Source organism: Punica granatum, chromosome 7 (genome assembly GCF_007655135.1).
Source record: "Punica granatum isolate Tunisia-2019 chromosome 7, ASM765513v2, whole genome shotgun sequence".
Lineage (NCBI taxonomy): Eukaryota > Viridiplantae > Streptophyta > Magnoliopsida > Myrtales > Lythraceae > Punica > Punica granatum.
In genome coordinates, this window is record NC_045133.1 from 25,733,049 (window position 1) to 25,745,232 (window position 12,184).

The 12,184-nt window shown below is 40.8% G+C and overlaps 1 protein-coding gene across 1 annotated transcript; it reads left to right on the plus strand.

The window, feature by feature from the left end:
• Nucleotides 1-3,192: 3,192 nt before the first annotated feature.
• Nucleotides 3,193-7,921, plus strand: LOC116213887 (receptor-like protein kinase BRI1-like 3). Its single transcript, XM_031549014.1, has 2 exons — nt 3,193-3,434; nt 3,661-7,921. The coding sequence occupies exon 2, from the start codon at nt 3,966-3,968 to the stop codon at nt 7,569-7,571; it is 3,606 nt and encodes a 1,201-aa protein (XP_031404874.1). The 5' UTR covers nt 3,193-3,434; nt 3,661-3,965; the 3' UTR covers nt 7,572-7,921.
• Nucleotides 7,922-12,184: the final 4,263 nt, after the last annotated feature.

Genomic DNA, 12,184 nt, shown 5'->3' on the forward strand with positions numbered 1-12,184 from the left:
AATGGCCATACCATGAGAAGCTGAGGATTTGTAAATTGAAGTAACGACATTAATCTTCCAAATCAATTTTGCAATTATATATTATACATAGATGTGAAATTTTCAAGATAATTTTTAAAGAGTGGAGAATAACTTTTATAGACAGTGCATTTTATTGAGTACCCAAGAAAATGAAAAAAAAAATCGGAGGAAGAAAGAATTAAATGCTTTCATGCATTCTTCGTGATGGGAAATACAGAAACACAAAAGAAACAGAACCCCTCGTGCTGAAAATGACTACACTCATTCCACTAGATTCTTCTCAATTTTATTGTCAGTTTTACGAGTTTTTATTTTTAATATTGATTGATTGGAGCACGGACTAAAATTGAGAAAATTTCACACGCTCTTGCAGTGGAAAAAGAAGGACGAGTTATTTGCGCATGAAGACTGCATGGAATCGTAGACATAAACTAAAACGTCGAATCATTACTCTCATCAAAAAGAAAAGAAAATTTTAAATTAATGTGTACATTTACTTTGATTGAAAGATAAGTATAGAGATGAATTTAAGGGCTACTTCCCACTTGTTTGATGGAAAAGTAATAATTAATAGCAAAAACAAAATAATTTAATCAACTGTTTCTCAAAGCATGTAGATATATATTTTGTGGAAAACTTAGAAAATCCAAAATAAAAGACGATAAATTATTAAACTAATATAAGAATGTTAAAAAACAAGAGAAAGGAGAAAATCGAGGGCTCGTGGTTCGGATCCGAACTTCCAGAGGATTGCCGGGAAGGGGGCAGTGAGTCCTCTGCCCTTAGCAGACAATTGCTATTTAAATATACCATCTCAAAAAACTAAAAGAAGATAATATTAATAATAATAATAATAATTCCAAAAAAAAAGGTAAATAATAAGTCAAAAACACTTGGAAAAAGCCATTGAAGGAAGAGTCACTTTTTTTGACGATATATCTAGAAAAGAAAATAGGCAGTGGAACGAGTCCAAGACAGGCTTTGAAAACAAAAAATAAAGTGTCATTTTCTCTTTAAATTTTTGTAAAGCATAAAGGGGTCGTGTCGTTGCATTTGTCTTCATACATTTTTTAATAATATTTACCTATTATTATAATTATTTTCCTCGAGTAATTATCTAATAAAGAAGAAGAGAAAAAAATAAAAAGTAAAGATAAATTTTATTAATAAAAATTGAATTCTAAAATTTATAATTTTTTAAAAGGGTTTATTTATTTACTTATTTTTGTGTTACTGGGGATTTGATGTAACGAGTTGCACCGTATGGGGATATCCTATTTCCTCAATTAATATTTAGAAAAAACTGTCAAATATATCTTTAAAGATGGATTTTATATCAAGTGTGCTTTCGAATTATTTTTTATATCATATAAAACCTTGACAGTTAGAAAGCACACTTGAAGAGACATTTCGTCTGTCTTCTGTCAAGAAATAACGGAAAATGCTTATGTGATATTTTTTAATCGTTCCCCAAATTTTCTTATTATTCTTCTTTCTTATTTCTCATTCCCTTCTTTATTAAAAAATAAAACCAAAAAAATTGAAAATAAAAAAACCATCTTTGCTTATAATTACAGGAAAGGATGGAGGGGTGGGCCCGGGGGAGAAGATTGATGATGATGGGGGCACCCCAACGGAGCGACATCTCCGGGATTGAAGCTCCGGGATGATTCCGAGCTTGAAGCTCCGAGATGAATTTCAAGCTTTAAAATGATGAAAATGACGATGAGGAGGGAGAGAAGGAGAAGAAGCGCCAAAAGAATTCGAAGGTCCCTCAAAATTCATTCGTCGGGTAATTTTTGTTGAGTTTGCCTGCTGCTAAGAGTTTTGTCACATTAAGAGTTTTGTCTTCCTCTGATTCAGGTTGGAGGTTGATTGTTTATATGGACTCGAATGCTCCAACCTTGAGTGGAAACATTGAAGGGAATAGTCAATTGAATTCGATGTTAGGTTTATCGAATTGTTGGAATTCTTCGAAACACTTTGAAATGCATAGAAATGTGCGAGATTCGTTCTCCGAGCTCGGTCCCTTTAAAATGGACTCTTGAGTTAACATACAGTGATTTTGCCTATTTTCGAGCTTTGGCCTTCCTTACTTCTACCTTTGTTGTTTGTTTGTCTCACTATCCAAAACTTTCTTTGTTTATTTTCGAATCACCACCATGATTGCTCCATCGCTGATCTTCCCCACCACAGCCTCGTCATTTGTCTGTGATTTGTTGAATGTGTTTTTTCTTTTTATTTTTATTTTATAAATTGAAACAGACAAATAAAGATTATAATAGAGAAAGGAATACTAAAAAGCGAAAGGAAACAATAAAAAAAGCAAAAAGAAATAAATAATATCACATCGCACAATTTCGTTCATTTCTTCATGGAGGCCAGACGGAAGGCGCCATCGAGCGTGCTTTCTAACTGTTAAACTTTTATGTAATGTAAAAAATAATTCGATAATATGCTTATTGTAAAGTTCATATTTCGAGATATATTTGTGAGTTTGGTCTAATATTTATTACAGGTAATAAAGGAAGTCACGAAAGGAGACGTACGTGCAGGGCAATTCACCCAATGGAGGCGTAGCTTTAGGGGGGAGGGCGAATCAAATCCATAGTTTGACTCCTATCGCCTCCAATGACTTGACAAAAATAATAGGAAAAAAAAAGTGCGACAATAATGGCCGAGCATAAAGAGCAAAAAATTTAAAATAAAAAAAGGGAAAAAAAATTTCTTTTCCTTTTTTTTTTTCCATCTTAGTAAATCTAACACAGTCCTCATAAATTTGATAAAAAATCATTCATCATCACAAATTCAAGACCTATTCTCAACGTGTTAGCATAGTCATTCATTTGCTTGTTGCAACGATTTAATTATTATTTTCTCATATTGCATGGCGAAATAGGATCGCTGAAGAATTCCTCTTGCCACGATCTTTTTTGTTCCTTTTTCTTTTCTCTTCCACAAAGAGACTTTGACGTGAATCCCATTTTCTTGTTCTCTCTGCAAGTGCCCTTCCCTTTATAAAGCCTCTCTCTTTCCATCAAATCTCATATATAATTCCATAAAACAAAGGGGAAAAAGAAGGCAAAATTTTTAATTTTCAATAAAAAAGAAAAGAAAAGATTAAAAAAAAGGAAAATCAAATATCTTAGCGGGGGGTGGGGGGGGCATTGTTTCTCTTCCTTCCCACTCTGCGGAGCAAAAGTAAGCAGTAAATAAGGCTCGGTTAAGCTCCATCTCCTATCTCGCTTTCTCTCTCTCTCTCTCTGATCTCAGGGGAAGGAAGCAGAGGATTTTGTCTCTGTCTGCAGCTCTCTGCTCTGCAAAAGATCGAACCTTTGATTCCAGTTGTTGGGGGAGAGACCTCAAAGGGGTCCCATTTGTGGCCATCATCGTACTCTGTCTGTCTCTCCCAGGTTCCCTTTCTTCCTCCCCCTTCCTCACCTCAGACACCTTCCTTCTTTTGTTCGTTTCAAGCTTTCGCTTTTTACCAATATATTCGGTTCTTGTCACGAGTCAAAGTTCGGTTTTTGGATCGTCTCTCCGGGTGCTGACAGTGATCTGTGACTCACTGTTGATTGCTTGAATTGATTCTCTTTCTCGAATTAATTTTATTCCCTTGTCTGCTTTCTTGACCGGCAGAGGAAAATGGGGTCTTGTCACTGTGAAGAGATCTGAAGAAGAAGAAGAAGAAGAAGAAGAAATGCAGCAGAAGAAGAACAAGAAAAGTATCAGCTGCTGATGAGATTGATTCCACGCCCCTCCACCACTGATAAATAACAATAAATTTTCATTTTTTAAGAAAAAAATCAATTTTTTTTTCTCTTTTGAGTTCTGTCGGGTTAGTTGGGTGGTGAATTGTTTGGAGCTTTGATTCTCTCTCTCCCATGGACATCTGACTGAATGCTTGCAAGAGGGGAAGAAGAAGAAAGAGAAAGGGCCAGAAGATGAAGGACAAGGCACAATGGAGGATTAGTGTGGCTGTGGGTATCTTTTTCTGTTTCCTTTCCTTCTTCCTCGCGCCGTTGGAAGCCCGGCAGCTTCTGCAGCAACAACAGGGCAGCAACGGGTACGATGATGTCCTTGCCCTGCTGGCCTTCAAGAATTCCTCGGTCATCTCCGATCCGAGCGGACTCCTCTCCGACTGGAAGCCCGGTTCCTCGACCCCGTGTTCGTGGCGAGGCGTCTTGTGCGGGACCGACAACCGCGTGCTGGCCCTCAACCTCTCCAACTTTGGCCTAGTTGGGCAGCTCTACCTCCCCGGCCTTGCCGGCCTCGCTGGCCTCCGGACTCTGAGCTTACGAGGCAACCGGTTCTCCTCTGGCGACCTCTCTAGCCCTTCCCCCTGCCTCCTGGAGACAGTGGACCTCTCCTCGAACAACCTCTCGGACCCTTTACCGGCAAAGTCGTTCCTGACTTCCTGCAGCCAGTTAGCTTCCGTCAACCTCTCCGGCAATTTGATCCCCAGCGGGAGCCTCCAATTTGGTTCTTCTCTGCTCCAACTCGACCTCTCCAGGAATCAGATTTCCGATCCGGACCTCGTAGCTGGCTCCCTCTCGGCATGCCAAAACCTGAACTTCCTCAACTTTTCGGGTAACAAGTTCAGCGGGAAACTACACCTGGCTTCTTCCTTGTCTTGCAAGAACCTCGAGGTCCTCGACCTCTCGCACAACAACTTCTCCGGGAGCTTCCCGGGGCTCGATTTCACGGGTTTCAGAAACCTCACCACGCTCGACCTCTCACACAACCTCCTGTCAGGTACTGGTTTTCCGGAAAGCTTAAGCAACTGCCGGCTTCTAGGGGCCCTAGACCTGTCTCACAATGAGCTCCAGGGCACGATTCCTGGTGTGCTCCTAGGAAGTTTCAGGAGTCTGAGGAAGCTGTCTCTGGGGCACAACCATTTTAGCGGTCAGATCCCGGAGGAGCTGGGGCAAGCTTGCGGGACCTTGCGGGAGCTGGATCTCTCATCAAACAATCTCAAGGGGGTGCTGCCCTCCACATTCTCTTCGTGTTCGAGCTTACAGAGCCTTGATCTTGGTAACAATTTCCTCTCCGGAGATTTTATCACCATGGTTATCAGCGGACTTTCCAGTCTCCAGTACCTACGAGTTGCATTCAACAACATAACCGGACCTGTTCCCATAGCCCTGACAAACTTAACTCAGCTCCGTGTGCTCGATCTTAGTTCTAATGGCTTCGTTGGGAAAATCCCTTCAGGTTCATGTTCATCAGGCTCGTGGTCCTCCCTAGAGAAACTGCTCTTAGCCAATAACTATCTATCCAGTGCCGTGCCTTCAGAGCTTGGGAAGTGCAGGAGCCTGAGAGCGATTGACTTCAGTTTCAACAACCTAACTGGAGAAATCCCGAGAGAAATTTGGGACCTACCGAAGCTAACCGACTTAGTGATGTGGGCAAATAATCTCAGAGGAGAAATCCCTGAAGGGATTTGTGTCACGGGAGGGAACCTCGAGATGTTGATTCTCAATAACAACTTCATATCCGGATCCATTCCCAAGTCCATTGCCAAGTGCACAAATATGATCTGGGTCTCCCTCTCGAGCAACCGGCTCACTGGAGAAATCCCTCCCGGAATCGGGAACCTCCCCAATATTGCGATCCTCCAACTGGGCAACAACTCTTTGAGTGGGCAGATTCCAGCAGAGCTAGGGAAATGCCGGGGCTTGATTTGGCTCGATTTGAACAGCAACAATCTCACAGGCCCCCTCCCTCCTGAGCTTGCCGACCAAGCGGGCCTGGTCACTCCAGGCAGTGTCTCAGGCAAGGAGTTTGCATTCGTGAGGAATGAGGGTGGGACAGCTTGCAGAGGAGCGGGTGGGCTGGTTGAGTTCGAAGGTATTCGCCCCTCCAGGCTCGAGAGCTATCCCATGGTGCACTCCTGCCCTTCCACGAGAATCTACACGGGCCTAACAGTCTATACCTTTGCGAGTAATGGCAGCACGATCTACCTCGACTTGTCATACAACTCCTTGTCGGGAAACATTCCTGAGAGCTATGGGTCGATGAGCTTCCTGCAGGTGCTGAATTTGGGCCACAACGGGCTGACTGGAAGCATCCCCAACAGTTTCGGGGGGCTTAAAGCGATCGGAGTTCTTGACCTCTCGCACAACCACCTCCAAGGATACATCCCCGGATCATTGGGGTCCCTCTCCTTCCTAAGCGACCTTGATGTCTCGAATAACAACCTAAGCGGCGTGATCCCTTCGGGAGGTCAATTAACAACCTTTCCATCATCAAGGTATGAGAACAACACGGGCCTTTGTGGGCTGCCTCTTCCACCTTGCGGGTCCAGTGATGGGTCACGCCGGCCAATGAGCTCAAATATCCGGAAAAGAAAGCAATCTTTCGAAGCAGGGATGGTGATTGGGATTTCATTTTTCCTCGTATGCATTCTCGGGCTAATGGTCGCTCTTTATCGGATTAAACAGAACCAAAAGATGGATGAAAAGAGGGAGAAGTACATCGAGAGCCTCCCGACTTCGGGGACTAGCAGTTGGAAGTTCTCTGGTGTCCATGAGCCATTGAGTATAAATGTTGCAACGTTCGAGAAGCCTCTTCGGAGGCTAACCTTCGCCCACTTGCTCGAGGCCACAAACGGATTCAGCGCCGAGAGCCTTATTGGGTCAGGCGGGTTTGGGGAGGTCTACAAGGCCCAATTAAGAGACGGGCATGTTGTTGCTATTAAGAAGCTCATTCACGTCACAGGCCAGGGGGACCGGGAGTTCATGGCCGAGATGGAAACGATCGGGAAGATAAAGCATCGTAATCTCGTCCCGCTAATGGGCTACTGCAAGATTGGCGAGGAGAGGCTCTTGGTCTACGAGTATATGAAATGGGGGAGCCTGGAGTCGGTCCTCCACGACCAGGACAAGGGAGGACTGTGCCTGGGCTCGAAGCTCCTCGACTGGCCTGTGAGGAAGAAGATTGCCATCGGGGCAGCGAGGGGTCTAGCCTTTTTACACCACAGCTGCATTCCACACATAATCCACCGGGACATGAAGTCGAGCAATGTCCTCCTCGACGAGAACTTCGAGGCCCGAGTTTCCGACTTTGGGATGGCAAGGCTTGTAAATGCCCTGGACACCCACCTCAGCGTGAGCACCCTCGCGGGAACTCCAGGCTATGTCCCGCCCGAATATTACCAGAGCTTCAGGTGCACTTCGAAAGGAGACGTCTATAGTTACGGAGTTGTCCTACTCGAGCTCCTGTCAGGGAAGAGACCAATCGACTCCTCACAGTTCGGGGAAGACAACAACCTTGTGAGCTGGGCGAAGCAGCTTCATAGGGAGAGGAGAGTTAACGAGATTCTCGACCCTGAGCTCCTGACAGATAGTAAGTCCTGCGATGCGGAGCTTTACCACTACCTGAGGATAGCCTTCGAGTGCCTCGAAGATAGGCCTTACAGGAGACCGACTATGATTCAAGTCATGACCATGTTTAAGGAACTCCAGGTGGATTCTTCGGAGAGTGATATACTCGATGGTTTATCAGTGAAAGATTCAGTGATCGATGAATCGAGGGAGAACGAAGTTTGATACATTACAAAAGTTCCACTGCGGACTTTACTTCCTCTGCAATTTTTGCTTGCTGTAAATAACAGGGCTCCTGCCAAGACAGAAAAACGGCCGAAGGAAATCAAACACGGAAATCAGCTCCCTCTCCTGAAGATCATAATCATGCTCTTATGTTAGAGATCTCGGATCCCTTGTTGTGTAACAGTTTTGTTTTCGGATGTTCGTGTTCCGCTGGGTCTTACACTGCCCACATTGTTCTTGTCCATAGGATATATTAGCAGGGGACATTAGCACATGTTCCTGGATTTTGTAAAGTTGTAGCATTAGTATTAATTATTGTTCTAAAGTGAATCCACAGTTCTTGCTCTTAATCGATCTTCTTCGAGTTTGTCATCGACTTAAATTACAAAAGCGAAAACTAAACCCGGGGTCAGGGCTGCTCCAATCCGATTTCTCGGGATGTTACTTTGTGTGAGTCATGTCGGTGAATGAAATGAGCCGATCCAGTACATGATTAAGATACTAATGAGCTACTTGGAGCCTAACCACCGAAATAATTAGTCTCCACTTAGTCATCAATAACATAAGTGATCATGAGTACACCCTAAACAACTGGGCTTACTGAAAGTTCAACGGATCAATTTCATTCCATCATGACCGTAAGGCCGATGCAAAAGTCTTCCTGATTATGGGCAAAACAGATTGACTAATGCACACGTAACGTGAAATGCTTCTCGTGGTGAACGAGACATGAAATATTATAACTGGGCTCGTCCGTGCCCGAAATGCGGGAGTTGAACCCATGGCAAAGGCCCAAGGCCCATAATAGACCCAGCAAGTGGCTAACAACGGGGAGTAGTCAACTGGTGGAAACACTGCATATTCTACTGAGTCAATGGAGAGGTCCCACATGGACATGGCCCAGTGAGAACAGAATACATCAAAGACCATATTCGGTGATGGGAAACTAAAATTGAATGGAATAGAATTTTTTTGGTAAAACAAAGACTTCATTGAGTAGAGAGTTGACTAGAGTCGATATGGAATAGAATCGAATGGAATAGAATCGTTATGTAAAACGATCGGTATTTTTTGGTGGCTATTCTGTTCGATTTCCTTTTTGTGCTTTCGTGTTGAACATACGGTTAAGAAAATAAGTAGAAATAAATAGAGATTGGAGATTAAAATTTTTTTTTAAAAAACAGAAAATTCTACTAATAACCGTCCGTTTTTCTCAATTTTTGCGAGTATTCTTTGGGTCCCCCTGGAGTCAAAATGTAGACTGATGAGAAATTGACAAGTGAGGGATAGAAAATTCTTGAGGAAAAAGGCGTTGTCTGATCTAACAAAAAATTCAACGTTAGAAAATGTTGTCACTGCCCCCACTGAGGTCTCAATTGCTGCTTCTGATGGTGTGATCGGGTCCTAGATGTTGAAATATCAGGTTCCATTAACTAGACTGAACTGATAATTCTCCTACCGGGGACATGGATGAGAAAAGACGTTCGTAAAGAGCATCATATAGTATCAAAAACGATCGTCGGGGACTTCAATGAAACCAGAATATTCAATGCCAAGAACTACGATTATAATTGCGACCCCATGTACTACAGCCTCCACGAGATCTAACACTGAGGATATCTGGGCACGAGCAGCTCTAAAACTAATGTTAATAAAACGTTTGTCTTGCATCTCTGTTATCACATCGAATAACTTCAAATTGGAATACCGAAACTTGGTTCAATGAGTTGTTTTATTTAGCATGTGAAATATGATAAAATTTGAAATGATCGTAATTCGCAGGGACGTGATGAGAAGAATTAATACGATTTCTATGATTAATAACTTTCACGGTAATTATATAAGTGACTTACGATATTTTTTTAATGGAATACACCTTTTAAATTTCTTTATTGTCCGGCGTTTCATCTCAATCCAATTTCTTTCGAGATTTAGAAAAATAGAAAAATAAGTTTAAAAAAGGAGGGTGCAATCCGGAAAGGGGGACGTCCGAAACGGCCGGTCTGACGGGATTATGTCAGAAAAAAAGGACAAAGAAACGGTCAAAGTGTCTTTTGACCGCGCGGGAAGGATGAGACCCCCGTCTCCTCATTATTATATTATTCACCCCAAACCAAACGAAATTAATTTATTTCTTTCGCTTCCATCTTAATTATTATTGCATTTATGACGATTAATTATTATTACAATTATATATTATAATAATAATAATAAGAACAATAATAAATTTATGGAATGAGGATGGAAGTCACATGAAGAGGACAAGACCGAAGCTCTGTTGGTTTGCTTCCGGAACGAAGTGGAATTGTTTCCCCTACAAAAACCTCTTCTTTTTTGTGCTTCTTTTTGGATCAGCAATCAATCAATCAAATTTTAAATTTTATCAATGCAATCTTAATTAATTCTGACCCATTATTATTGTTATCCCATAACACAAATCCACACCGATCTTTACGACGATCCCTGCTTCCTTAGTTTCACATGTTCGTTCTTTTGCACCGGTATATATTTGCACCCCATGCGCATAGATAATTCGTCGACTCCTTTTATACCAACACGCGTAAGCGAAGATCGAGTACATTGGTATTATTTGTTGTTTCTCCACGCATATAGTAAAATTTCTTTCATCATTTTGTTCCTGAATATGAAATCGCACGCTCGGATCGTTCATTAAATCCATTAGGAATTTCAGCTCCCAAGATTCAAGTTAGGTCTCTAAAATCTTGAGCATACTTTGATTGTTTCAAGTAGCTGAGTTTTTTCTTTTCTTTTCCTTTTTACGTTGTCGGACTAGCGAGTTAATATTCTCAAAAGAACTAATAGTCAGAATGCAATATAACTAGCGAAGAATTCAAGTGTCAAATGTATCGGCCTCGATGTGATGTCTTGATTAATATGGAAGTAAATTGAATAATGACCAAATGAATTATAAGGGTCACCGGTAAACTGATTATATTTAACTGATATTAAATATTTTTCGTGGCTAGCAAATAGTCGATAGCAATAGTGGAGATGATGGGATCTTTGTTCCTGTGTCTACATCTAAAGGGGAGGAAACAAAGATATTTGATCTTAAAATTCAATGAATTTGATCCAATTGTTAGATGTGTGTATAGATATATAGGGAGGAAGGATAGAGATGGAGGAAACATGCAGAACTTTCACAAGCACATGCGTTGTTTTGAGATGAAATTGCTATAGCTTCTCAATCGTGTGTTGGAGCTTTCTCCGTTCATTTTCCCCTTTATTTGGTGTCTACCAACATTATTTTGATATCCACCCAACACCTCCCTTTATCTCTTTTCCACTCTAAATGGAAAATAAACCACTAAATACGCCTTCATATATATATATATATTGCGCGTGTTTTCTCTCAACTGATTACAATAACGTTACATGCTTATAACATACTTAAATCGTATCGCGTTAGTAGGAATTTTGACTGCTTAAAAGCAATCGACGGAAGTAATATTATTGGGATCTATAAGACCAATAGATGTATTATTGGGATCTATAAGACCAAGAGGTGTTCTTTCCAGTGTTGACTGAAGTCATATATCTTGATTTTGGCGCTGTTTTCCTCATCCCTCCATTTATATTACATCTTCCTTTTTTTTGGTGGAATTGCATGATTGATTATTATAAATTAAAGATCCTTGGAATAACTTTAGGAGGAGTAGGCAAGAGAAACAATTAGGACCAAGCAAAAACCAAAGGAGAATATAACCGAAAAAAACCAAAGGAGGATAAATTAAAATTGCTATTTAAAATCTAAATTAATAATAATAAAAATATCACATAATAGGAAATAGAGTGAGGAAGAGGAAAAGATGATCAAAGATCGGATTAGCTTTTTATATGTCTTTCATTGAGGATCGAAGAATACAATTTTAGGAGATAAATATATATTTATATTATATATATATATATGTATGTATAACAAGTGACAGAAGAATAGTAAAAGGGCATTTTAACAATTAAATAATTAATGGTAAATTAATTAATTTTAAATCATCCCAAGCATATATATATATATATATAGTTCCAAGCAAATAAAATTGAAAATGAGAACCTTGATTGTCATTTTCAAGTCATCATTTTTCGTGGGATAGACGGCCCTCCGTGATTTCGATTGCTTGATTCTCTCCCTTAAATTCCATTCACGTACGCACCGGCAGATGAATCATCGTTTTCTTTATTATTTATTAACAACAAGCGAATTAATAATAATAATTGTGATTCAAACAACATGCCTCGACGCATAAAAAATTTTCAACTTATTTTCACTGGACGAAAACTGAACATGGTCTTAGAGTCACCCAAGGCTGGAAGAGGATCCTTATAAATACGTAGCAAAATTTCAAAATTATCTTAGTTAACATTCGATGGTTTACTTTGACAAGGTTATGCACTACGGCTCATTTTTTGTGTCTTTTTTTTTTTTTGTTTCGACCCATAGTCTTTAAAATAATTTTTGGGCATGTCTTATTTCACGGAAATCATTGAACAGGGACTCCACGCAACACATTTTCCGTATGAGAAGCTACGAAGGGAGCAAGAATCCTTTTCTAGCATGAAATGGGGCATGCCTACATTAAATCACACCGTATCAA